General features: G+C 47.5%; 5 protein-coding genes across 5 annotated transcripts; 4 read left to right on the forward strand and 1 right to left on the reverse strand.

The window, feature by feature from the left end:
• Positions 1-1,877: 1,877 nt before the first annotated feature.
• Positions 1,878-2,390, forward strand: AWJ20_188 (uncharacterized protein; the record flags this gene model as incomplete). Its single annotated transcript, XM_018878792.1, has 1 exon — positions 1,878-2,390. The coding sequence occupies one exon, from the start codon at positions 1,878-1,880 to the stop codon at positions 2,388-2,390; it is 513 nt and encodes a 170-aa protein (XP_018734438.1).
• A 515-nt stretch (positions 2,391-2,905) lies between these two features.
• On the reverse strand, positions 2,906-4,321 carry CMR3 (Cmr3p; the record flags this gene model as incomplete). The annotated part of the gene is made up of 1 exon (XM_018878803.1): positions 2,906-4,321. The coding sequence occupies one exon, from the start codon at positions 4,319-4,321 to the stop codon at positions 2,906-2,908; it is 1,416 nt and encodes a 471-aa protein (XP_018734439.1).
• Positions 4,322-9,180: 4,859 nt separating this feature from the next.
• AWJ20_190 (histone N-acetyltransferase (predicted)) lies at positions 9,181-10,272 on the forward strand (the record flags this gene model as incomplete). Its single annotated transcript, XM_018878814.1, has 1 exon — positions 9,181-10,272. The coding sequence occupies one exon, from the start codon at positions 9,181-9,183 to the stop codon at positions 10,270-10,272; it is 1,092 nt and encodes a 363-aa protein (XP_018734440.1).
• Positions 10,273-17,862: 7,590 nt separating this feature from the next.
• MNN9 (mannosyltransferase complex subunit MNN9) lies at positions 17,863-18,933 on the forward strand (the record flags this gene model as incomplete). The annotated part of the gene is made up of 1 exon (XM_018878823.1): positions 17,863-18,933. The coding sequence occupies one exon, from the start codon at positions 17,863-17,865 to the stop codon at positions 18,931-18,933; it is 1,071 nt and encodes a 356-aa protein (XP_018734441.1).
• A 2,005-nt stretch (positions 18,934-20,938) lies between these two features.
• Positions 20,939-21,439, forward strand: EMP24 (Emp24p; the record flags this gene model as incomplete). Its single annotated transcript, XM_018878834.1, has 1 exon — positions 20,939-21,439. One exon carries the CDS (start codon positions 20,939-20,941, stop codon positions 21,437-21,439), a length of 501 nt encoding a protein of 166 aa, XP_018734442.1.
• Between the last annotated feature and the right edge of the window lie 6,328 nt (positions 21,440-27,767).

Raw genomic sequence — 27,767 nt, forward strand, 5'->3', positions numbered from 1 at the left:
TAGTGACTATGCGACATCTCATTGCAGCTGCATGCAAGTACGATGCAGGGCCTACCTTAGTGGACAGAGGGAAGAAGAGGCATGACAACCCTAGCACTCTATTTCTTATAGATAGAATTAGCCATTCTAATATCTGCTGAAATAAAGTAAACAAGCTCTAATCAAGTAGCTGCTCTAAGAAGAATATCTCTATGAATTCTTTGACTCTGATAATGGTCTTATACATTGACACAAAGAAAACCAAGCAGTTTGAAGTGTAGAAAATTTTCTTTGAGCCTAATTTATATGAAACTTTGCTACTGAAACCATAGGTACTTCTCACATGGTCTAGATAATAAGCCAGCCTGAGGAGCCTGTAACATGGAATATACGTGTGTGGTTTTCTGGAAAGAGGTCACATATTATGAATTCCTGCCCTTTCTTCTAAAACCCTGTATCCGTCTTGGGGGATCGTAAGAAATCACTCGAGAATAGCGAGAGGAGCCACGGGTCTCGGGCAGAGCGCCAGCTGCCGGAGGCAGCAGGACCCCCTGAGTAAATCTAGCCAATAGAGCCAGAGGGGGGCGACATGTCAATTTAATTCTAAGAAGCGCTTTGATGTTTCGAAACAGCTTCTCAAACTGGAAGACATCTTATTTCGAATACTTTATGCTACAAGTACACTGTACTGCACACCCGAGCAGACAGCGAGCTGTAGATGTTTTTCACTAGTCTCCTTTCAGTTTGAAGGTATTACCAGGGGGATCCTTGCTGAATAGGGGATAGCCAGTACACAAATACCGCTGCCAGGATCTGCAGTTTCCCCTGGATTTTCCCAGTATAGACCAGGTACGACGTCGATCTATGTCATCGATTCGGCAGCAGATCTCATCTCCTCAGATGTCCATCCAAAGCCGACTTTCTCTCCGCCAAATCACCACAAAATTAGAAACTATAACAGGCCAGAAAGTATCTAAGAAGCTACAGCAGAACAAGAGTCCAGTATTAACTCCTACCACACGACTCATACCTCACATTCGCCCAGGCCCGTCCTTTACACCTGAAATATCTCCAAAAACGAAACTAACGACTCTCGCACTCTAACCACCCACCCACTCCCTACTGCCCAACCCACGTACTTTATTCTACCCAACGTCGCTCGCGAAGCGAGCACAACGGGTCCGGGCAGCGCCCGGCCGCCGGAGGCTCACCCACCCTCCCTTCCTCGCTCCACAACAGACAAACAAATGAGAAACGGGGTGGAGCCCAGCTGCTACCGACTGTTCCTGAACTGGTGCATCCGGTTCACGGCAAAGTTTAAGCAGTCGTCCGATGAGGGCTTTTTAGGTTTGTATACGGCGGCGTAATAGATTTCCGAGGGCTTAATATTGAGTTCTTTGGCGGCCGCCTTCGCATGGTCGGGTATGGTGGTCGGGCGAAGGGAGGTCTGCCTCTGGCGGCTGGGGCTCCGCCCCAGACCCCGGTTGCTCCTCTCGCTGCGCTCGAGTCGTTTTGGGGGGCTGTGGGAGGCGTGGAGGTGGGATGATTTTCGCGGAAATCATTATTGGTACCGGGTGGGATGTGTTTTATGCATCTCCACGGTAAATCGTTCGGCAGTCGATGGATGAATGTCTCACTTGGACTTGAATCTCTCATCCTCCTGGCTTGTGATAAAACAAACTGGTCCCCCCGTATGAGAGACCGATTCAAATACGTCATGGGAGTGGGGGTTGCGGGTTGCTGCATGGCCATCGCTGATAAGATAACAACCAGAATGTAGCGCCACACCACATAAACTAAATATATTTATTATTATATTTTGATTTCAGTGATATTCACGACCTGAAACATCGTCCTCTTCGTAACAGGGGTGTGTGTGCTGGATCGTATGGCCACAGATGAGTATCAACTGGGTCACAGTTGAAAATGGATCGCCTCTGGAATTGCCTGGAGAACGGTTCCAGTTCCAGAAATTCGGAGCTGCTATTGAATTATGGCATCCGCGACCGGTTCCAGGTCAGACAGCCACCACGAGAATCTCGTCGAACCGAGGCACTATCTACGTGAGCAACAAACGAGTCGTCTTCCATCCGCAATCGCCTCATAACTTCACAGTTGTAGGCCGTGGAGACCGCGAATTCAGATCATTCGCATGTGATCTCGCCAAAATGTACCAATGCCAACTGGTCCAACCGTGGTTCGGAGCCAACTACTGGCAGGCCGATATCGTGCCCACAAAGGTCAACGGCGGTCTAGAACCCGATTCGGATCTCTGGAAACTCAAAATCGTGTTCAAAGAAGGCGGCGTCTTCGACTTCACCGAAGCAGTCAGCAAAGCCCAAGCCGAGGCCCGCCATCTCCAGCAAGACGGGCTTGACGAAGCCCTCCCAGCCTACTCAGAACTTTCCTAAATTCTACTTTTACTACCAACGTCTACGACGGGGGTCTGCCTCCGGCGGCTGGGGCTCCGCCCCAGACCCTGGTTGCTCCTGCTTCGCAGGAGAATGGGACCGTCGACGGAACGACTCGAGCGGAGCGAGAGGAGCAGCCAGGGTCTGGGGCGGAGCCCCAGCCGCCGGAGGCAACTGGCCCCAAGAAGAGTTCGTTATTTCATTTATTAAACCTTTTGGATGGCGGTAGATGTCGCCATATATATAATATAGAATAGATTAAAGCAAAAACAAATAAAGAGAAACTGGACAACCTTCTCTTTATACCTTCATCAAGAGAAAAGTGAGATCATTAGATAATAATAAGCCGCCACCTCGCACGCAGTGTGTGCCGTGGTTAGTATACAGAGAAGTTAATATTATGGTTGGTGCATTGTTGTGTTGGGTGTCGTGTATCGTCGATGTAATTGTGTTTGTATGGTCGTGTCGGGTAGGATGGATCGTGCGATTGTGGCAGGAGGAGGAGGAGGGGGACTCTAAGGGTAGATTCCGTGAATCTTTTTGTGACGACGCAGGTTGGACACAACCGAGAAACTTCTTCCGCAGCCCTCGTACTCGCACTTGAATGGCTTTTCGCCTGTGTGTGAGTACATGTGGGTCTGAAGTGATGAGGGACGGGTGAATCTCTTACCGCACACGGAACAAGCGTGCTTTTTCAGCGATCTCAGCGAGATTTTCGAGTTGAATGTCGTCATAAGATGAGATGGTGGTCCTGATGTGGTTCCTGTACCTGCTGGTCCTGGAATGATATTGGTAGGACCTGGCGTGGTCGATACAACTTGTCCACTGGCATTAGTGGTGTAAGCTCCTAAAGGAATCGACGACAGGTTTGGCAGAGGAGCAGTTCCCGTGCCACCGGGAATAGGAGGCTGTTGTTGCATGTACATGGGGTGGTGGCTTAAAGGATGGCCAATTGGCTGAGTCATGGGCTGGCCAATTGATAATGATCTCTGTTGTTGTGGGGTCAGGTCACCATATCCTCCAGTCGAGCTACCAGGCTGTGGTTGCTGGGGCTGTTGGTATAATGGTGGGTAGGGCTGCTGGTACAGAGCAGGCAACTGAGGTTGGGGAATTCCTGACATTGCTGTTTGATGAAACTGTTGTTGCTGTTGTGTAGTTGGGATTTGTTGTTGTGGTTGCTGTTGTTGTTGGAGCGGTTGTTGATGTTGCTGCTGTTGCTGTTGCGGAAGCAAAGATTGCTGGTGCTGAAGCGAGGGCTGCTGGTGCTGAGTAGGGCTTGGAGTATTGTGGTCGTGTGTATGAAGACCCTGAGAAGTTCTACTGATGTTGTTAGAATCACTGCTAGCACTAACGGCCTGCTGTGTAGACTCATCCACACCGCCAGACACAGAAGGCAATGACGACATAGGTCGATTATAAGAAGGAGGGGGTAACGAGGGAATAGATTGGTTTCTCGAGTATGATTGACCCAGATGATCCAAACTTTCGGTGCTTAATCGTCCCAAATGGGCCTGTTGTTGCTGATGTTGTTGAGATGAATAATAATAGTAATTAGGATCAGAATTTGCTGCCGCTGCTGCTGCTGCTGATGCGGCCGCATGGTCTGCGGTGGTGGTGGACTGTGAGTATCCAACAGATGCCGACTGAGGCTCAAGCTTTGGAATCCCGTTTGAAGATTGATGCAATTGTGGCATCGGGTAACTCGACATACTGCTATTGGTTGTCGTGGGTGACGAATGGTTCGAGCTGTTATGAGTCGTTGTCGTCATTCCTGTTACTGCTCCACCAGTTCCTCCTCCCATCAACATTCCTGCTTGATGGCCATTATTGTTTCCACCAGCTGCTGCTGCTGATACTTGATAATTGTTGTATCCCTCGCTAGAGTATCGAGAGTTGCCAACCGGCATTTCCTGTAAAGATGCGGCAATCATTGGGACTTTTGGGTTTTGTTTGGTAATGGCTGATTCACTAAACTTAAAGCTAAAAACTGGCCTTTCTGCTGGCTACTGACTGGGTCTGGATTCGCGAAATGGCTGGCTGGCTAGCGTTAGTTTTTAAGGTTATTTTTCTCTTGCAGGGGTACTTGGTACTTGAGACATAGGAATAGGAGTTGGGAATTAAAAAATGGGTCTGTGTCGGGCGGTGGCTGGGGGAGGGAGACGGGACTGCCTCCGGCGGCTGGGGCGTTGCCCCAGACCCCATTTGTGCTCGCTTCGCGAGCGGTTGGGGGCTGGTGGCTGCGTGTTGGATGGTTGAATTTGTCGACATACCCCTGAAAATCACGCCAGACTCAGATGTGATCTGGTTCTTTTGGGGTCTTTTGGAGTGGTCCATCTGGAATGGTTTACACTGGGTATCGGGGTATATTTACAATTGATTTTGCTTAAGTGACAGTACGCAGTGCAGTCCATTCTCCTCCCGTCTCAAGATCCCATCGCAATACTTTCACTACCCTCAAAAATAAACACCACGCTCGTCTCATCAGCCAGCCAGCCAGCACAGTCAGCCCAGTGAGTAGGTATCTTTCATCTCCTATGCCTTTTTATGTGTGTCTCAATGCCAGTCAGTTTCAGTCAGCTTCCTTCTCAAAATGGTATCAGCATCAGCTTCAGCATCAACAGCAGCTCCAACAGCAGCGTCAGCAGCATTAAAATATTTCAAAATCAAGTATCAACATCAAATCTCAATCAACATTTAAACCAGTCCTACCTGGGTATCAGCCCTGGCTATCGCAGAGTTTCGCGGATCTGATCAGCGTAGTTAAATTCACGCCACATCCGGATAGCAGATCAGCCCAAAGCACCCTCATCACAGTCTATCACTGATATCACAGCATCCATCAGCTCAGGTCAAAACCAGTTCATTCGCCATTTTAATTATTACCACTCGATTATCTCATCTCTTTTCTAATCACCTCGTTTTCACTAATAATATTTTTCATTTGTACCCTTGTTTAGCTGCCTAAAAAATCTCGCATGTATCGCTCAGTATCGCTTATAGTGCATGTTTTTGTGGCACCGCAATATCGTGATTATTAATCACTGAACTGCTATTAAACTACCATCAATACACCCACCAAAGACAACTAAACTCCATAATTATTGCCCAGATTCTAGAACCGCCAGTCGAATCTATTGTATTCCATTTATTGCCTGACTAATCTTCTGATTTCAACTTTTGATCCCATATTCTGATTCCGATTCCAAAATCTCCTTTATGTCGATTCCCTTCTATTCCTTATCCTCTTAAGTTTATTCCATTTGTGTCCTCTTCTTAATCATAGTCGTTGCCTTCGTCCTGATCTCTAAGAGCACCTCTTACTCCGTCTAAAACATACCTTAATTCTTCTAGATTCCTAGGTTGGTTAATAATAAGTTTGCTAATGTGATAAGATCAAACAAAAACAAATCAATCTCAAACCAAATCTCTTTTTTTCCAATAAACTACAGACTGACGGGTCAATCTGATTTAGTTGTGTATTGTCTTCTTTAAAAATAATACAATGATAACTAGCGGCGCGACGACGCGGAAACTATCTCTCATTTATATGCTTAGGCAAGGTGCCCTGACGATTACACTTGGCCCGAGCACTTATACGTACACACACATATCAGATTGCTTGTTGCTTTTTGCACGACTTTTTAGTGTTGTTTGTGGGTTTGCTTTTTCGGGTCTGTTTTTTCTGTAGCTGGGGTGCTGTCTTCTCATGAGCAGTTCCCTTTGCTTTTTCCACCTGATTTTTATTTTTTCTCTCTCTTTTTTGTGGTACATGCGACGTTGCTTTTTCTCCAATGGGGTTATTTTTGTTCTCCCTATGACGCGGATGGGTTATATACATTTCACATACATATTTTGCTTTTTAGTTACATGTTCCATTGGACGGATTGGGAAATGCTGATCAGGGTTACTTTTTTAAGCGAGAGAGGGGCATGGCGATTTTGTCCCGCCGGCTGCAGCGAGCCGCGTAACCTGATGAGGGTGGGGGTTACTGACTGCCGCAGATGCTGCTGCTGCTGCTGCTGCCCCTGTTCCTGCTCCTGCTCCTGCTCCTGCTGCTCCTTTCACTGGCCCTGGCTCCGAGACCAAATAGCGGCCTGCCTGGACTGAGTGGACTGGAGTGCCATGCAACGCGGCCAGCTCAGCCCATCAGCGGCTGCTGCTCCAACACGGGTTGTCCTCAATCCCCAACCTTCAAATAATACTCAGAGTTCCAGCTGCCGCGGCTACTACTGCTTCTTCTGACGCTGCTGATGCAATTCAGCCAAGCCCGAGTCAAACAACTCAATTACAATTCTATTATTAATGGATCAAGAGCTTGTCGGAAACCGGGGCCTGTCACCGCAGGCTAGCGCAATACGTCGGCTCTAAGACACACATGTCCCTATCTCAGACAGTCTGCCCGAATCCTGCATGGAGCTGGGGGTCGGTGGTGGGACGGGGCCTGCCTCCGGCGGCTGGGGCTCCGCCCCAGACCCTGGTTGCTCCTGCTTCGCAGGAGATATCCCGGACGCTGGGACCCTCGACGCAACGACTCGAGCGCAGCGAGAGGAGCAGCGGGGTCTGGGGCGAAGCCCCAGCCGCCGGAGGCATGACCACGACCAGGGTTCCTTCCTCAGACCGGAAGAGGGTAGCTACCCCTCATTGCGGGTGGTGTCAGTTCCTCGGCTGTTTGAGTGTGGGAGAGGTGGTTGTCAGGGCCTGCTAGCGGTTGTCGTGCTGATGGTGGCACCGTTGCTTTTTTCAGCAGCCATTCCCGCTAGTACACCAGCAGCAGCAGCTCCGGCAGCAGGAGCAGCAACACCAGCAGCACCGGCAGCAGCGCTAGCACCGGCCTGTCGCTGGTGTAGCTACAGTGGGCAGGCCTGGAATGTATGTGCAGGTCAAGCTATAGAAACAGAGGAGCTATGGAAATGAAAAATTACTGTTGGCCTGAACTGGACTAGACAGGCTCCTCATCCGCTCCGCTCGTTGTCGCTGCTGTTGACAGGCAGGCACACAGGTGGACTGGGAATCTGCACGCAAAAGAAAACCCTCGAGTCGCTACTTCTAACTCAGGCCTGAACGACCTGCTCCTCTTCTACAGATCGAGTTATCGTTCCTGTCGGGTTTCGTCTACCCCCTCCCCCCGCCGCCGCCCCCCCCTCCTGGGATCCCTGCGAGTGTTTTTACCCTGGTCTACTATGCATTTTCGTTACGTCACTGCCAGAATACGCTGAGTCTTTGCTGCCATGGAAACTGTCCGTGGTCTGTTGTCAATTGGCTGTTCACTGGGTTTTGGGTCTTGGTACTTCGTACATGGCCAGAATGCCATTGCTGCTTCCATTCCTGCTAATGCTGCTACTGACACTGCTGCCGCTACTTACTGCTCCTGCTGCTGTGGCTGATGCTGCTAAAGCTGGTACTGCTGCTGCGGATGCTGATGTTCCTGCTGATATCCAGCTATAACTGATGCTAATGCTGGTGCTGCTACTAACTCTGATGCTGATGCTGATACTGATGCTGATGCTGCTGCTACCATTGGCCCGGAACTGCTGCTCCTCCTTTAACTACTATGCACCCACAACCGTTTGATTTGTAAACCTGTAAACAAGTCCCAAATCCCAAGCCCCCAGCCCTAGGCTTGGCCAGTCGACGAAATGAAATCTGGTTGCTTTCTGTGATACTAAACCATACCCACATTTCTTGGCAACGTTTGACCTCGTTGAGGTTCCTTCCAGAAAAAAAAAATCAACTCCGAAAAACACACTACACCCTCATCAGATAACATTACTTACTTACACCCAGAATCCAGCAGCTGGATTCAGCAGTCAAAATCAATTCCTCAGCAGCAGCAGTACATCTACTGTTCAGGAATAGCGCTACCGCTACCAAGAACGGAGAAAGGTGGAATTTGTTTTTTCTGCAGCTACTGTACTTCTGTTTTGGTGTTTGATCCTTGCCCAATTGTGGCCCTGCCAATCAGGGCCTTGAACGATCGCCGGGAAATTTTCACTTAGTAAATGGCTCTAAAATATTACTGACTTGGCTTGAGGGGAAACCACCAACGACCCTAACGACCCTGCTGCTGCTGCTGTTGATGCTAATGTTACTGCACTAAAACAATAGGTACAGAGCGGCGGGTGGTAATAGCTGCACCTTTTGACGACGAGCCAGAATTGGATTAGCTCAGGGTGCTTTTTTTTTATTTGTAAAAAAAAAAACCTACTTAAGGTCCCGCCAAGGGCGCCATTCAAATAATAATCATCGAATCTAGGCCCATTCGGTCCCCACCTGCAACTCAATATATCAAGCGAAAAAAGGAGCACGAGCTTGAGCTTGAGCCTGAGTCTAAGCCTGAGCCTGAACCTGAACACGAGTGACTGATTGACTGATTCAAATCAATTTCCAGCAGCAGCTGTTTCAGAAAAGCATCTGGTATCTGGTATCCATACCCAAACCAGTGCCCATACCGCATTACCGGTATCTGTTCTGGTATCTGTACCAGTATCTGTACCAGTATCTGTATCAGTATCTGTACCTGTATCTGTACCTGTATATCCGTACCTGTATCCGATCTGTATCCGACCTGTATCCGACCTGTATCCGACCATCATCCGGTGTCGATACTAGCCCAGTATTCGTGTCCCGTATTCATTCTCTTTTATTATTTTAGCTGACCTGACAATTCAGTCTTAATTGCGTGTTTTCTGCTGCTGTTCTGTTTCTGTTTAGATTTCATTTTCGTGTTCATTTTCGTTTTTCGTGTGTCCGATTTCATTTTCATTATCGGTCTATTATCGGTATCTGATCAATGACTCTGAATTTAGAGTCTGTGACATCGGATGCTGCTGATGCTGACTCTGCTGCTGCTGCTGTCACTGCCGCTGTCACTGGTCCTGTAACATCTGTCACTCCTGTCACTCCTGTCACCCCTGTTAGGGCTGATCTGCCCACCAAAGGCAGCACTGATATACAATCAGACCCTGAATCTGGTTTTAGTGCTGCTGCTGCTGCTGCTGCTGCTGCTGCTACTTCCGCTGCTGATACTAACACTGGTGCTGAGGTTGACGCTGAAACTGAAGCTGGAGGTGACACTGGAACCGATTCTAACCCCAAGTCGAATGATAAACTCAGTCCTAAAATCATTTCTGAAACCAATGCTAAATCGAATGTAAACTCGAGTCTTCAGACCAGCTCACGAGCCACATCCACAACTGACCCCATTACCCCACTCCCACTCCCTGTCACAGATCACCTCAACGGCGGTCAGAACGGTGATGCAGGTCCTGCTGCTGTCAACCCCAACGGCGGTACCGCCAGCCAAACACCCGCTACTGCTGCTGCTGCTGCTGCAGAACTAATATCGGCCCAACTTCTCACCAACGAGGATTTCATTGCATGCTACAACATGGTCCGCAAGCTGCGAGGTCTGTACATAGCGTCGGGCCTGGGCTGGAATGCCAAGGACAAAAAAGCTGAAATGAGATACACCCCGGGCATGCAATTTCTCGTAATACGCTCTCCTGCCACCTCAACCCCTATCACCTCAAGTCCTGTCACCCCTAACACAGATACGGCACCAGCTGTCACTGCATTTGCCAGCTTTGTGCTCGACGACCACCTCAACGAAGACGGTACAGGCGACCGAGTTACCTACCTCTATGAACTGCACGTCTCCCCCACGAACCAGGGCTCAGGCTATGGCCGCCAACTCATCAACGAAATCCGGCGTCTCAGCACCCTCAAAACAGGCTCCCCACTACCCATCGCCCTCACCGTCATCAACGCTAACCACAAAGCCCGCGCCTTCTACCGCCATCTCGGCTTCACACCCATCGCCAACGACGACGAACCGCCAGCCAAACGGTCTCGAACGGGCTGGCACCAGCTCCGACTGGAGTAACACCCTGAGTGGGGGTGTGCCTCCGGCGGCTGGGGCTCCGCCCCAGACCCTGGTTGCTCCTGCTTCGCAGGAGTTTGGCGGGGGCCGGCGACAAAACGACTCGAGCGGAGCGAGAGGAGCTACCAGGGTCTGGGGCGGAGCCCCAGCCGCCGGAGGCATTACAGGCAGGCAGGGACCTGGAGCCTGCAGCAGCAGTGTCTTAGCGCGGACGTTCACCCGCAGAGCGCTAACCGCTTCAATCGGCGAGCATGAGACAGCAGCGGTCTGGACAATCTGTCCATCATGGCCTATCCCCCTGTAAATCTCGCCTGAAATGTGCCTTTTAATATAGGCTGATCGACCGAGAGCTCAACGCTGGAGCAGCCTGCCGCTGGCCGGCGCTGGAATGGGCCTAACGGGCTTGGGGACGGATTCTGTGGTGAGCGAGTCTGGTGGACTCGGTGTCCGGAATTTGAAGTTGTGGTGGTAGGTGGTCTGGTGAGGTAGCATTAATTATTTTTTTTGACTCAGTTGTCTGTTTTAGTTTTGCGTGTGTGTAGTACGTGCATTGCCGCTGCATTTGTCTGTATAAAACGCTGGTGTCTCGAATACCCTTTAATGTCCCCTTTGAGGAGGGTATTCCCGGTCCTGCGGACCGCGCTGGCCCGGCCAGGAAGTTCTGGCAGCCTGACCTGGCCTGATTCTGACCTGAGCTGAAATATGAATTATGGTGACCCACTGGTTAAGCAGCTGGCTGGAACTGTCTGGTGGTTAGCTCTGAGGTTGTCAAAGTAGTTCTCTTCCCATTCAATTTCAAACTCAGTTTGGTTCCTTCCTGTTTAAGTATTCTTGTTCAGTTCAGTCAGCTCAGTCAGTCATTCTGTCATTCTGTTCAGGCAGAACAGTCCAGTAACGGTCCAGTTCAGCCCGGCAGTCGAGCCCATGCCGGCCAGTTGGACACCAGGCTGGGCTTGAGGCAGGCCCAGGCAGGGCAACCCCCCCCCCCCCCCCCGACGAAACGACTCGAGCGAAGCGAGAGGAGCAACCAGGGTCTGGGGCGGAGCCCCAGCCGCCGGAGGCAGGCCCTGTCTAGCGAGTGAGTGGTTCGATGGTCGCTTGGGACAGCAGAATTGCTTTTGTGATGGACAAATGTTTGTACGTCATTGCACGCTAGAATGGACCATCACCGGCGCGCATCAGCTTGTTTAGGAGAACATGTCTGAAAATGGGAAAATATATAACCGGGAGAATGCTAGAACTTAAATTTTGGTATCGTTTAGGTTGCTATGCATAGTTCCAGAAGTAGCAGCGATGGCCGGTGAGCAAACTATTCACTTTGCTTTTTTGTGCATGGTTTGCAGCGATGGGAGCTCCTCCTAGCCGAAACAGGTATCCAGCTAGCAATCAACCTAGCAGGTTCGCAGAGATCAGCGCATGCACCGTTTGCGTAGCGAAAATTAATACCCCCTTGCTCCTCCTGCTTTGGCTTGTTGTAGCTCGTCACCTGAACACAAAACCGTTTCGCCGTTTACTAGTGGACGTGTCTTAGGTCCAATTCAGTTAAAATAAAGAAACCAATATTAATCTGTATGCCACAATTTGGGGGCTTCGCATGCCACCACCACAACCACCACACGAACTTCAGTTTACAGTTTTACAGTTTACGGCGTCACAAAACAGGCCCCAATTGTAACTGGGGTAGGGGCTGAGCTTCCAGCCGTCGCCGACCTTTGCAACGGTTCAATGGCGTGTCTCAAAATTGCTATTTTAAGTGAGATGTCTCTTTCTTCCCCTTGGCGGGGGTATGTTTTTGGACGGGGTATTTGTTGATGAGGTTCCTCGGGTCGGAATTGCTGCATCAATTAGTAGGGTCTGTGGTTTTCTTTTGTGACACACAGTACTCAATTTTTGATTTGTTTTTGCTTTTTGCACTGACGTTTCTTTTTCACTCGTTCTCCTGCTGCCGCTGGAGCAGCCGCTGGTGCTGATAAAATTCTCAGCACCACTGCTGTACCGCCGCCGTTGACCGAGACAAAGACCCAGTACCCCTCCATCGCCCTCACACCTCTCTGCTTCTCCGAACCTGCAACCACCGGCAGTCGGCTCATCCAAATCCAAGTGGGGGTCAACACACCCCGCCGCCATCCATCTCCTGCGAAGCAGGAGCAACCAGGGTCTGGGGCGGAGCCCCAGCCGCCGGAGGCACACCCCCCCTGCCCCTCCAAGTCTGAGACTGTGCCCCTGAAGAGCACTGCGATACCCGAGCCGATCCGGCTGATCCAGCCACCGACCGTCAAAAGATAAGCTAGCAGTGGGGGGAAGTGTGCCTCCGGCGGCTGGGGCTCCGCCCCAGACCCCGTGGCTCCTCTCGCTTCGCTCGAGTCGGTGCGTGTGGTGCCCAGTTGGTTGGGGGAGATAGGGGGTGCGTTAATTTAGCCGGAGGGGGTCCGCTCGGCTGCGGCCGTTTAATAATATTATTTTTTATTCCTTTTTTATGTGGTGATGAGAAGATGGATGGAGTATGGATGTTCGCGTGTTTGCGTTTGGCGTCATAGCAGGGGCCCACCGGCATCATCGTAAGTGGCACGTATGCTAGCTCGCTTCTCTTTGTGCTTGTCCACTGCTAGTGCGATATCGGCTGCCCCGCTAAATTAGTCACCGCTGACTGCTGGCTGCTGGCTGTTGGCAGCTACTTGGTTGGTGCGGGTTGGTGCGGGCTGGTGGGTTGCTCCTGCCTCATCTGCTACTGTTCTAGTAAAACAGGCTGACTGGCTGGTCCGCTCAGTTCTCTCGCTGGGTTGCTTGCTTGCTGGCTATTCGCAAAAATGAAACTTGGCGGCCTGAATAGGACAACCACATTCTAGACGGCTCCTTACTAGCCATTGCTTGCTACTAGCACTGGACAGTTTTTTTGTAGAATCATATTTTTTTATACTAGGGAGTCGACGTTTTTTTTTTTTTTTTTTTTTTGATTGGTATCATGGTATCGACTGGTACTCTGTGAGCCACAGTCATGAAAGCACGATAGCCACCGGTCGGTTAGATCTGAGTGCAGGCCTTCAGCTGCCTGAACCACGCCTTTACTCCCTGTTGACCAGCTCAGTTCTCACAGCAGCGATCGTGTCGCTCAGGGGGGCAGACAGCACATCGGGCTTATCTTGGGAGGCTGCTAAGAGGCCTGCAGTCGATCGGGTGGTCTATGCACGCACGATCGAAAGGCGATCTGGAAATCTATGACAATCTGTGTAAATCACCGGGGATCTTGACCAGGTTCGGATGGGTGCGCGATCTAGACAAATTACTACGTGCCGTGTGCTCTACTTTGGCTTGGGCTTAGATTGATTTTCTCTTCGAATTCGGGTCCATTGTCGCGTGGTTAGTGACACTATGAATTACTTGCAAAATTAGTCAAGGCCAATAATCCTTAGTCAAGAAATGAGCTCCAACTTTTTTTATTGTTTAGACCCTCTCAATCAGTGTCTGCATCAAGTTCAAAAATCGCCGGCAATCACCTTGATAATGCGCTAAATGGGCCAGTTAAGCTTTTTTTTTTCTGATTACCAGTACTAGGCTTCTAAAGAGCAAATCTCACTTGTCATAGCGGATCACACCATCGCCTGTTTACCCCAGAAACTGCTGACAGCACTGCTGATTGGCGCTGACAATTACCCAAACCTTGGCAAGGTCCGATCTACAGGGGCTGCATCAGTAGCGTGTTGATTCGCAAACTGGCCAGCAATGTCTAAGCCTGCTGAGAAGGGGCTTTTCGCCGGACTGTGCATGCTATTTTAACAGATCGGGTCTAGAGAATAACTGAACTAGCATAGAAGTATCAACCTTTTTTTTAACTCGAAGAAGGTTTTCTGCCTTAGTGTCTCTGTCCGTCCCTTAACCGAAAAACTTAGCTTGTATTACAAAGTGAGCATCCTCGGCTCATCATGTTATCGTTAGTGACTATGATTGTCCACTGTTGGCATGTATATCATTGAGGCTGTTGAGATTGGTGATCTTTTGTAGTGTCGTTGGATCATTGATTTTAGCCAGGCTGGTCGCATTGGCTAGTTAACCCACCGGATCTGCAGATCTTCAGGTGGCAGTTGTGGACGTCAAAAAAGAGTCTTTTTCTGCCACTCAGGCTTGGTGCCTGGAAATCCTTTGCCGCTTCTGGACCAGTACATGAACAACAAGATCTCGAACAGCGCTTGCACAAAGCACTGCCAATCAAGAATAAAAGTCCAAAAAAAAATTCAAAAATAAAATACTCATAAAAATAAATAGACATTTATAGATAGAAAAAAATTCAAAAGGATAAAATAAGAAATTAAAATACCGAGGTACAAGATCATCTCAACGATAAAATGATAAAATGACAAAATGACTCTGTTGCGTTAACAACCGATAAAAACAAGCGAAAAGCCCTAGATTTGATGGAATGTTTGTTTCTTGAGACCCCTGCTAGAGTATAACACAGAGTGGTCACCCTAGAAGCTTGGCTTGAGCGAAGATAGGGCGTCCAAGACGTCCAGCACAGGTTTCTCTGCTAGCGACGCTAAATCGAGTAATGGTCAAAGATAACAACAAATAACGAGTTTAGGTATGAAGTTGCCACTGCTCCGATTTCTCAGTCTGGCGCTCCGCTTCAAAGCCTTAATGAAAACCATTCATTTAACTCAACACACTCGTCCCTTCTGGATATAATACTCGCACGAAGCCTTTGTGGATTTCAAGGCGTTGGCGGTTGAATAGCTGAGTCTCGGGGTACTCATGTGTCGCTTCTGTGCTGGTAGTGATAGACCGTGTGGCATGTAGCCAAGACGATTCCCCACCTCCTTGATTTAGAAATCATTGACAAGAACGGAAAAATTAGCTTCTAAAATTGATGAACAGTACCGGATGATAGACAAAAAACGCGCGTATGCTCATCTGTACCTGATGTGACGTCGTGCTTGCTGAAGCGATCCACTTTCGTCGGCGTCTGCACCAGTTTCTATGACGCAAGCTCAGCAAAAGACTGTCTTGGACTCGGGTCTGATTCTGTTTTGGTTCAAACAGTATCCGGGACTCAGCAGACCGACTGTGTTGCATGGGTCTCCAAATTGACTTGGCCGGAGAAATTGTGAATTTATTTCCGTTGCTCATTCCACTTAATCTGCTCTTCGAGATTATTGGTTTCGGTAGTTCCTGTCGTTTAAGCTTTTGACGGACCAGATCTCCCGTCTGATCGCAGAGATCAGAGGTGCATTAATCGTTCGGATCAAGCAGGCTATCCGTCCAGGCAGTCTATCCATGTCCAGGCAGCCAATCCAGGCATAGCCCCCTTTTCAATACCAGATGCTCTAATTTTCGCGAGCTTGGGATTATTGCTCGAATGGTGGTTCACGTCTTGGTTTCCACCTCCTTATCGAGGTTATTTTCTGATTACTATTTTTTTGAATTTTATTTTAACGCGCAACGTTGAATTCGTCAACTCCTAATAGTGCGCCAGCTTTGCTAATCGTCGTTTGATGCTCCTTATTCGGCAAAAGGCGGTGGACTCACTCTCTGACGGTGATATCAACGGCAAAGATATTGTTCTCCGGGTGCCGTGGTTCCTCTTCCCAGAGAGTTGCAGCAACACTCGAACCTACCAACTCGGGCGAAGCGAAAGGAGCAGAATAGTCTAGCGTGAAGGCGGGTCAAGTACATCCCCGCTCGTAAGTTCACGGACATATCTGCTTTCTAGTTCTGTGCCTCTCTTCCCAGCCATCCCACAATTCCCAGGGACATGGCTTCTCTTCCATCCGCCCAACCCACGTCACCAACATGCTCCTCACCCTCTCAACTTTCAGTGACAGCCCGACGTAACGACTCGAGCGAAGCGAGAGGAGCAGTGGGGTCTGGGGCGAAGCCCCAGCCGCCGGAGGCGTGACTACTGGACCCCCCCAGCCACCAGCGGGTTAGCCGAGAGCTAAGAAGATCATTCCTGGTTAGCCCGTACCGTTGACCTGGTACGAGCAGGTGGTGCCATTCCAGGCAACTCCGCATGTCAGTAAGGAGACCATCCATAGCTCCGCGACTAGACAGATGCCTAGATCCGTTATTGACTGACCCCACCGCGCCATCTTCTTTGTTACCGCATTGATGACCGCTCCCCCAGCTGTCTCCGCTTTGTCCCTTGCTGGGGCGATCTCAATTAAACTCTGGCATGGTCCCGAGTTGAGGGTAAACTTAAACTTTAATATCCGGCGCACGGTGCTCGAAGCAAGCTGATTGGTACTGACCAGCTTCCTCACTTGCCTGTGCCAGCTCTGTACATCCAACTCCGAGTTGCGACGCCAAGGCTCCCCCGAACTTTGTCAGCTCTTCCTTTGCCCCTATTGACGGGGGTCTGACTCCTGGGCTCGGTTCGTGGGGTGGTGGACCTGCGCCTCGGGCGACTGGGGCTCTGCCCCAGACCCCGTGGCTCACTTCGCTCGTTGCGTGGGGATGGTTGCTAGTTAAGGGTCCGACCTGGGAATATTTCCTATTTTTGTCTTAGTTTGAGCTTTTTATTTTGTTGAAGATTTTCTGTTCCGGTACTCTCTTTCATTGATCCTTTCGTCCGTGTGGACAGTTCGCTCGCTGAGTGTGTTCTATCTCCTTCTTTCTGTATCTCTCTATCTTCTTTCAGTCGTAATAGTCCTGTTGGATGTGTTTCGTGATTCCACGTTCGAACCAATGTAATTTTGGTTTCCTATTTGTTTATTATTTATTATTTATTATTTGTTTATAAGTTCTCTGAATACGCCGTGTACAAGATGCTGATTAGACTGTAACGACGGGACCCTTTCATTTTTTACAAAACTTACACAATAAGAGAAAATGAAAGGAACAGAACAAAGGAATATGTTGCTTGAGTTCTATGACCAATTTCACTCTCTAATACCTGTGATCTGACGGGTTGCAAGCTCATCTCAAGGGTCATTGGTTATCTATTGTGTATGCAAGATAACGTGGATGATCGTGCTATATTTGGAATGGACTAGCAGCCAGCCAGGTACACCGCTACGTACCACGAGCACTCCCGCGTAGGCGGGCCTCAAGGTACCACCCTAACCCACAAACACTGCAAATATCAGGAAGCCAGATTGCGTGTAGTTTTTAACAGTTGTCAAACTCTGTTTAGCACGCACCACGCATTGGATCGATTAGGTTCACCAGATTGCAAAAATTAAGGGTTGGAACGAGATCCCTCTGCCAAACCGTGTGCATATTTAGGTCGAGTTAGACCAAGTTTTGGGTGCGCGTAGTCGAGTCAGGACAAGTGTTTATACAGGATCACGAAGCCAAGGCGATACGAACAACAACTTCTAGTTGGACGGAGAAGCATAATCCAATAACGGATCTGGCGGCGGAGTCATCAAAAAATAGCAGCATCCAGTCACGAAGTTTAACAAGTCTGAACAGTCATAATCGAGGATTCAACTGTTAAAAACCCGGATACACGTTGAACGAAAGAATCCGACGTCTCCACAAGAATCAACCAACCAAACAAAATAACAAAAAAGGGTTTCGCGATAAATAATATTTCCATATTGCTTTGTTTCCATCTGTAAATTGAACACCTCATATCATTAAACACAGGCTCAAAAAATGGCTACAGTAGGTCCAGTTAGACGCCCAGCGTCGGTTCTAATCATTGTGATATCACTGCTGGCGGTTGTTTATCTGTTGTTCTCGCCATTTTCCCAGCCATCAACATCAGTTTCAGCCATTCCACGTGTTATCCAACAGAATAATGCCGGCAAGGGAACTACTGCGGAAAAATACATCAAAAATCATAAAATGAACTCATTAGCAGCTACAGCCAAGTCTGCTGATAATAATGAAAAAGTCTTGATTTTGACTCCTTTGGCTCGATTCTATCCTGAATACTGGGAGAATCTTCTTAAATTGACATACCCACGTAAGCTTGTCGAGCTTGGATTCATTGTGCCACGAAGCTCACAAGGTGACGAAGTGCTGAAATCTCTTAACAAGGCTGTTAACAAAGTCCAATCCAGCTCTAAGAAAGACGAACGTTTTGCCAAGATCACTATTCTTCGTCAAGATACTGAGTCTTTGGATTCTCAGAGCGAAAAGGATAGACACGCTCTTAGCGTTCAAAAGAAGAGAAGAGCACAAATGTCGTTGGCTCGTAACTCACTTTTATTCACTACTATTGATGCTGATACATCGTGGGTTCTTTGGCTTGACAGCGACATTGTCGAGTCTCCACCTACCTTGATCCAAGATTTGGCTCGTCATGACAAGGACCTCATTGTCGCCAATTGTTTCCAGAGATATACTACTGACGACGGCAAGCCTGATATTCGTCCATATGATTTTAACTCATGGCAGGAGTCTGATACCGCTCGTGAACTCATGTCCAAGATGGGCGACGATGAAATCATTCTCGAGGGATACGCTGAGATGGCCACTTACAGAGTTCTGATGGCCCATATCTACAACGCGAAAGATGATATTCACACCGAACTGCCCCTGGACGGAGTCGGAGGCACTGCATTACTAGTCAAGGCCGACGTCCACCGTGACGGTGCCATGTTCCCTCCATTCCCCTTCTACCACCTAATGGAGACCGAGGGTTTCGCAAAGATGGCAAAGAGACTTGGCTACCAGGCTTTCGGCCTGCCAAACTACCTCGTTTATCATTATAATGAATAGAGTATGTAAACGTATATATAAGATAATTTTTGAAACTGATGACTGCCATGCTGCCTCCGGCGGCTGGGGCTCCGCCCCAGACCCCGTTGCTCTTGCTTCGTAAGAGGGTAGGGGGCCTACTGGGCAATTATGGGATGGGTGGTAGAGGTACTGGTGCGTTCTCGAGGGTGTTCGTAATACATGAGTTCTCGATCGCCAGATCCATATCTACGAGCTGATTCAAGATTAGAACCCGTGTCTTGAGTACCAACTGATTCTGGATTGGATAGCTGATGAACTGCCAGCTGGTCAGACCACTTGGCATACTCACCGACTCTAATATCTTGGCTTTCTGGTTGGTGAGGATAATGTTCTTGTGGTGCTGGGTCATACTGCGATACAGAATTATCCTGCTCTAAGTTTGGATTGTGAACTGCATCCACATTAAGTGGTACTGATGCCACAGGCTTCACAGGTCGAGGGGCCTGGTCTGTATAGAACACTTCACCAAATGACTCTGGTGATGGTTGTTGAACTGGTGGAAGGGCATCACTGACGGGAGGACCCGGTGCTGGATTAAATTCAGGCTCCAGGCCCATACCGTATGGGATTGGTTCAACATGTTCGGCATAGTGTAGAGCTTCAATTGGCTGATAAACTGGTACAGAGCCAATGGGCCCATCAAGCGGACCAGGAGATACCAGTTCCAACGGTTTAGCATTCAGAACAGGACCATTTTCAGAATAAGTGGCATCCAAAGCTTGAACGGAGGGAATCTCAGCGACTTGAGAGACAGGATCCTGGACCAAGTGGTAGACCGGGGCAGGCTGAGAAGAATACTGTGGTGGGGAAGTTACTTGCACAAGATGTAGAGGTTCATCAGGTTTATTAAAATTTTCAAGATGCTCCACAAATTCAACAGGTTCGATGGGCTTGATATTTTCAGGCTCTAAAATAGGGGCAGCCTGAGGGAATTCATGCTGATATTGAGCAGGATCAAGGGAGTCGACATGGGCTTCATTGGCTTGGATATCTTCAACTTTAGCTTGTTCCTGGTCTTCAGGAAAGTTAATGGGCCTTTCGAACCGATAATGACGACCATCAATTGAAAACAGCACGACAAATCCTATTAGCACGCATACTACAAAATAGAGCAAAGCCTTTTTCTGGGGAGTGGAAAGAATTTCTGGCAGTCTGGTCATCATACACTAAGTGAATTGGCACAGGGAGATAACTGAGAACCGACATCAACGCAAATGGCCGAAAAGGCAGACAACGACTCGTGTCGGATACGCCATGCCAACGTTCAATTTTGAGTGAACTTTAACTCCAAATTAGAGATATTACAGTAGTACTTTTAAGTTAGAAGTGAGACAGATATATATGTTTCTTTATGACAATGTTTTAGAGCACAATTCTGCAGACTTCCAGTATTAAGTTTTAAACGGGTTCCAGACACACAGAAAAAAAATCGAATGGAGAGGCAGAAAAAGCATCGAAACCGAGGCACCTGATTCTCATCTATCAAACATTTAGTTTCTTCTCTCTATCCGGACGGTCAAAGCAACGAGCGAAGCGAGCCACGGGGTCTGGGGCGGAGCCCCAGCCGCCGGAGGCAAAAACTGCAGGCCGTAAAACCCCGTCGTCATACAAGTGACAAAAACAGTAGAAAAAAATTAGTTATAGAGAATAAAAACAAAAACCCAAAGGACGGTGAACCAGGAATCAATCGCGAAGAGCTGCCTCGGCGGGGCTCGTTGATGGCAATACCCCTGCATCTAGTACTGTAACGGGTCAAACGCGGCTATCGCGACGTGGTCAGTTCTCCACATATTCCAGCAAGTGAAAAAAACGCGGCCGAGTAAGCTTTAATCATTTGGATCAAAATCTAAAATATCCATCCGAGGAGAACCGAAAAAAAATGAAGTTCCTTTTGACATCGTTTCTCGTGTCAGTTCTACTGCAGTTGGTAGCTGCTCACAATCAATTATTATATCCCTACAGACGGTCATGTTTCCACGAAGACATGCGAAAGGGCGACCAGCTGGCCATTTCGTTCCAGGTCGGTGACCGAGACCCTTCGTCGTCGAATCAATTGGAGGTTGATTTCTGGATCACTGATCCCCACAAAAACCAGATCCGGTCTCTTCACAGAGTGGCTGATGGAGATGCTTCAGTCGAGATCACTGAAAGTGGTCGCTACGAGTACTGTTTCTCCAACGAGTTCTCTCACGTTGGCACCAAAGACGTCACATTCCACATCCACGGCATTGTCTATGTAGACAACGACAACCCATCACCAGACTCACTCGACAGCCAAGTCAAGATCCTCAGTCGTCTTGTTCAAGAAGTCAAGAACGAGCAAGGCTACCTCGTGATCCGCGAGCGAACCCACCGTAACACAGCCGAATCCACCAACTCGCGTGTCAAGTGGTGGAGTCTGTTCCAAATCATTGTCGTCGCCGTCAACAGTCTGTTCCAGATCTACTACCTCAAGCGGTTTTTTGAGGTCAAGACCAATGTATAAAATAAACACTAATTTATGTCTTCTGGAGGGGGTTGTGCCTCCGGCGGCTGGGGCTCTGCCCCAGACCCCGTAGCTCTTGCTTCGCAAGAGTTTGCTGGGACCGTCGGGGTAACGACTCGAGCGCAGCGAGAGGAGCCATGGGGTCTGGGGCAGAGCCCCAGCCGCCGGAGGCAGTGTCACAGTGAATGTGAGAGACAGAGAAGTACGTTGTTCATTATTTCATGGGTGTCGTAGCGTGATTAGAAGCGATTATGTAGTGGGATCGTAAGAGGGTGTGGATATGAGGTGGGTTCAGGCGTCGTCGTCGACGTTGGAGCACATGAGGTCCCACATTTCTCCACAGAGTTCAATGAAACGGGCTTTGCGAGCTGCTCGCTCGGCATCGCGGTGTTTAGCTGCCATCGACGACTTTGGCGGTGACACTGGGTAGCGCAGCGAGTTCATTTCGTTGGCTACTGTTTGGGTCACCATGCTAATAGCAGACGCAATTCTTTCGGATCCGATTGAGATATCGTCACCCACTCGGCTTCGTTTTCTTGGCCGGTTCAACTCGACTCGCGTCGGTGCACTCGTCTCGCTATCAGAAAGTGCAGCGTCTTCAGGATCTCGTCCATCATCTTCTTCGTCATCCTCGTCATCGGAGTTGCTGGGTGGATTGTTAGAGGGCTTGCTGGTTTTGTTGGATTTATTGGCACTAGGTGAACTAGCTCCAGGAGCTTGAGCTCGCAATGTTTGAAGTCGCTCTGCACGCTCTCTGGCAATCATGGCCCTCATTCTAGCAGATGGGTCAATGGCAGACATGACTTTGGCATTCGACACTGGTACGTACATAGTGGTAGTTTGTGTTGATGATGGAACTTCTAAGCTACTAAAACTCGGACTGTGTTGGAATGTATTGTTTTGTTGTTGAGAATACACCTGTTGGTGATGTTGTGGTTGTTGTTGTTGATGATGATGATGATGATGATGATAGGGGTATGATTGTTGAAGGTATTGGGGACGTGACTGAATGTTTTCAGCTGCTGAGAATACTCTTCGTGGAGGACTTGTTTTAGGAACACCTGTATAAGGAGGACTCGAGTAATGCTGGATAATGGGTGCTGACCGGGGATCGGGAAATTTGTTGGCAAACGAGGTAGTTCCTCGTGGATACACTTTGATATTCACAGGACGAGGGGCCCTGTTCATACGACGAAGTGAGCTCGGTGTAGGCAATGCAGGTGAAGAAGAAGAAGACAAAAATGAATCATGAGGTATTTGAAGTGTCGTTGTCATAGTAGCACCAGTTCCAAAAGAAGTTGTTGTTGGAGATGCCGAGGATGCTGCTGTGACAGTCACGGTCACATTATTACCACCATCTTCACCAGGATTAGCACCATTGACTACGCTTTTGACAGCAGAAACGGGAGCTTTGCTACGAGCAATGCCTTCAACTGCAATACCAGTGGCAATACCAGTGGCAATACCAGTGGCAGCAGCACTGGCAGCAGGAGTAATGGCAGTGGTGCTATCAATTCCATTATTACTGTTAAGACCACTACCAGAAACACTCTCGGAATCCAGTCCTCCATGATTATCACCAGCACCTGTCGATGATGGGGTAGTGTCGCTGGTGAATACCGATGGATAGTCACTCATTTCTTCGTCGTCGCTCTCCTTTCTATTGCCAGCTAGTCTTTGTCGTTGGGCTATGATCATCCGTTGTTGAGCCTCGATAGATCTGGATCGGATTAGGGCATCTTTCATGAATGGAGGTAACCCTGGTGACACACACTGAATAGCAATATCATTGGCAATGTCTTTCGGGGTTCTATAACCAGGCGACGGTAACGGACCAGATGTCACACTAACACCTGGTACGGGTTCAGAGCTGGATTTTGTTTGTGCACTATTGGCAGTACTAGAAAACCCCGGTCCTGCTCGTCTAAGATCGAGATTAGGAGGTCGATGTCGAGCTGTGCCAGAGCTATTGGTAGGACCCCCAGAACTAGCAGGTGCACCAATATTGACACCTGCTACACTGGAAACCTCACTACTATCAATAACACTAGCAGAGGCAGTCGGAGTAACACCCGAACTACCAGCTACATTAACATTACTGCTATTACTCGATGCGAGGGGTGTGTTTCGGCCATCCACGCTTGAATTGGCGCTGCCAACAACTGCATTTTTTGCAACCGCAGTTACTGGTGCTACGTCGGCCATTATAATATCGCACTAGGAGATGGTAAATCGACGTGCTTGATGAAGAACTCACAAATCACACTGGTCAACAGAAAGAAAATAACTGCAATAAATCTGGCCAGTTAGCAGAATAAAGTGTGTAATCGACAGGATAATCTAGATAAATGTTAGTTATCGTCAATACAACCGTCAATATTGTTATTTTTCCTTGTTGTTATTGATGATACTAAGCCCATATTTCACATCCGTATCAGACTTCAAACTCGAGATCTGAATGAGACATACAAAATAAACTGCGTCAGAAACAGTCCATGCACAGTCTAATTGGATAGCTAGCAATATAACTCGAAGACCTGCATATTTGCGAATTGATTTGTTTAATTTGTTTGATTTGTTCGAGGGGCAAGAGCTCCAAGGGGCTGTACCAAGACAGTATTAATATCGATACAAGCAAACCGAAGACAAAATATCAATATCACAATATATGCAGTCAACTTTTATTAATGGTCCAAACTGCTACACCAAACATCCAGATGACTAGACACTACCGACGAGCTCTGCCACACACGACACACGCGTATACTTACATTTGTACTTGCCAGCTGTGAATCGGGAAGTAGTTCAAAACTAGATCGTAAAAACCACACGGGTCAAAAACACAGTTCTCTTGCCAGTCTGTGTCAAAGGTGTGGCGCCAATATCAGGGGTATCAAGATTAAACAGACGTTACTGCACAAACGTACCGTCTGCTATACAAAGCTCTTGTCGAGTTTAACTCGATATTGGCTACAAACTGAAACAAAAGCCAAAATCAAACAAAGATTAAACAAGACAAAGTGAAATCACCAGCCAGACCGTTTGATAATATCAACCAAGATCTTTAAAAGTAGTTTGCTCGAAACAATCAAACAGAGTTCTTAGGACCAAAGTCAGAGGGGCGCTGGCTCAAAAACGACAAAAATTGAAAAACTAAACTCAAAGTTAAGCTTTCCGTAAAGAGCACGAATCAACAAACCTAAATGCCAGTAGACCACGTAAGGAAATGAAACGATCACACTGAAAGTTTATGTGGTATATTTAGCGCAGGCAGCGTTTAGATCACACCGTCAATTAGCTGAGTTAGGTGTGTTGACTTAACCGATGATTTACAAAATGCACTGCCTAACAGCTTTCTGACGATTAATAGATGCACTTGGATCGTTTGAGAGTACCACGGAATGAAATGAAATCAAACAAAATGGAAATGAATGAATATCGATTGTCAAAGAGTGTGTATCAAGGAATGGACAGCTCAATCAACTAGCCGAACAGCGCAACGAACTGACAAATAAATCAAATCAATACAAATGGGTAGAGACAAATACCAAGTGTCCTACTAACAATTTAGTAATGACCAGACCAGTAGTCAGAACTAGCAATACAGTACAATACAATACAGTAAATGCAATACTGTACGCTATAGTGTCAAACGAACGTAACTAATACAAACAACGCAGGTATAAATTAAACCCAGAAACAAACTGACCAACTCAGGAAACTCGCCTGACCCGAATAAAACTAAACTGGGAAGTAAGAATCACAGATCAAACGACTTTTACCTGACTAAGCCAGACTTGACTTGAGTCAGCTCGACCTTGACGTATACAAAGTACCAGAATAGGAGGATAAAGTTCGTTGATAAACTTAAAAACCGAATCAAAGCCACAAAATCGAACTCAGTATATTCAAAACCAACGTAACTGATACCAAAGATTGTGTCTCGCGTGCCTCAAGCTTGTGATGCAAATGCGAAGTTGGAAGATCTGGTCCAGCAGACAACCGAAATTCGACTAAAACTACAACACCAACAAAGTGTCCAACGGTGTTATTCTACCAAGAACCTTGAAGAACAAACTGATCAAGTTGGAAAACTTTTCGTGTCCCAAGACGTTTCTTTTTGGCCAAGAACGATATCTATGGCGAACAAAAATTTCGTAAGTAATAATAATCTATGGAACTCCGAGCAATAGTAAAGCCACTGCTGAAATGTTTCAACCAAAAGCCTGTTTAGCTGTAACAGTGTTTCAACTTGAGAATCCAATCAACGGGAACTGGCACGTTATACACACCACCAGGCCAAAAATCCTAGCACACTAGAATGTTTCACTTGTTCTCCACAAACCTGCTGCTACTTCTGGCGGTGGCATTAACACTTTTGTGACCTCATGCACCAAATAATATTTATTAACCTGTAACACTAGTGTCCCTCTGTATGCTTCAACGCGTTGCCGCTTGCTTTTTCTGGCTTGTTTTCTGTCCGTTTGGGCTTGACATGAAACCGGCTGTGCGGCGCTCCAGCTACGATGAAACAAGCATGTGTATATCATATCATCATTCATAGCTGATTGAACCCATGCTCGCGGTGGGTTGTGCCTCCGGCGGCTGGGGCTCTGCCCCAGACCCCGTGGCTCCCGCTTCGCGGGAGTTGTCTAGGGGGTTGATTTATTTTTAAATATTGCGGATGATAGGAGGAGTTAGAGAATAGCTGATAAAATGCGATTTTTTGGAAAGAGGGGAGGAGGGGGGAAAAGGAACAGGAGGTATAGGGACGAAGCAGGAGATGGGATGAATACGGAGATAGGAGGAATACGAAGATAGGAAGGAGCTGATTGCCGCACAGTTGATCAGAGTTGATCAATGGGCGGTAGATTGGGTAGGAGAGATTGCGACAGAGGACTGATTTGGCATGGCATGCCGTGGCTGTGTCTTGAGCAGCTGTTATGGTTCGTGCTCAGGGGTAAAATGAATGGGGAGCCCCTCTCTCGGTTTTACGCCAATTTAAGCTGCTGCTGTGTATCTATCTAACGCCTTACTTGGCCATTGTCGCATATATTGCCTGGATCAGACCAACGCAGCCACCTCCTACCTGACCTGTGGACCGCACATGCTATTTGTAATTACAATATGTACCAATTTGGTCACCGGCATCAACGCTTCGTGAACCTAATACCCGTTCTGGTACTGGATTGCTGGTGCTGCAATTTTGCATTCGCTTCCTGGACCCTTACCGGCTGACAACTACCCTGGTCATGCTTATCCATACCAGGTCGAATATAATAATATAAATAAGTATTATGCAGTTCTCAGTTCCGTAATTGTTCTCTCGCTCTCTTGGGAACGAAATATGAGCACCCTGCCTATTTTGGTATTTTAGAGTGCTTATTGAGCTGTTTTTTAGTTAACAAATTCTGCTGGTGACGGCAACTGCTGATATCTAATATCTACTCGGTCCTTCTTAGGAACCCCCCCCTGAAATGTCAACTTGCAGTAATTGACTAGCGTCCGACAGTTAGAAGTAGAAATAATCTACCATGCAATCTACCTGCATGGGCTAGAAGCAATTAAGAAAGAACCTATTTAAGAGCAAACAGGGCGTACAGGTACCATAGATCTGGTACCAATCTTATACCAATCTTATCTATCCAAAATTCAATTATTCAGTGTATATAAATTTTATACTATTTGAGGAAAGCGTATAACCATAATATACGAATTTGAATGTGCATATATAACGAGGCAAATGTGTAAGAGTGTTTATTGTTCGTTATATTGTATATTGAGAGTGCATGGTTTTATATTTGTACTAAATTGTGTGATTTTTATAGTTTGTATCTCAATGTGTATATTTATTGTATATTGTTTACTTTATTGTGTGGTCTATTGTATATTGTGTTCTAATTTTATTGTGTGTAATATTGTAAATTGTGTTTTAAATTTATTCTATGCCTTATTGTGTGTTTCTAAAGTTTATTGTATACCTTATAGTGTATTTGTGTATCAACTGTGTGTTTATTGTATATTGAATTCTAAATTTTACTGTATACTTGTATTGTGCACTATAATTTACTACCCTTTCCAGTTGCATGTACGACTTTATTACCAAAAAAGACAGCTCATATTTGCATCAATTCCTCCTTAAAAAATCTTCAACAAAAAAAAGAAAGAAAAAACACAATTATTAAAGACAAGAAATAACATCTGCTAAAGTCGAGTTCTGTTTACCCCTGAACGCTTATGAAAACTTACCTCGGCAAAGTGGTTATCTGTATATATATGCTGTCTCACCACTATGCGCTGCACGCTTGCCCACCGACCCACAATCCGA

Source organism: Sugiyamaella lignohabitans, chromosome A (genome assembly GCF_001640025.1).
Source record: "Sugiyamaella lignohabitans strain CBS 10342 chromosome A, complete sequence".
NCBI classification, from domain to species: Eukaryota; Fungi; Ascomycota; class Dipodascomycetes; order Dipodascales; family Trichomonascaceae; genus Sugiyamaella; species Sugiyamaella lignohabitans.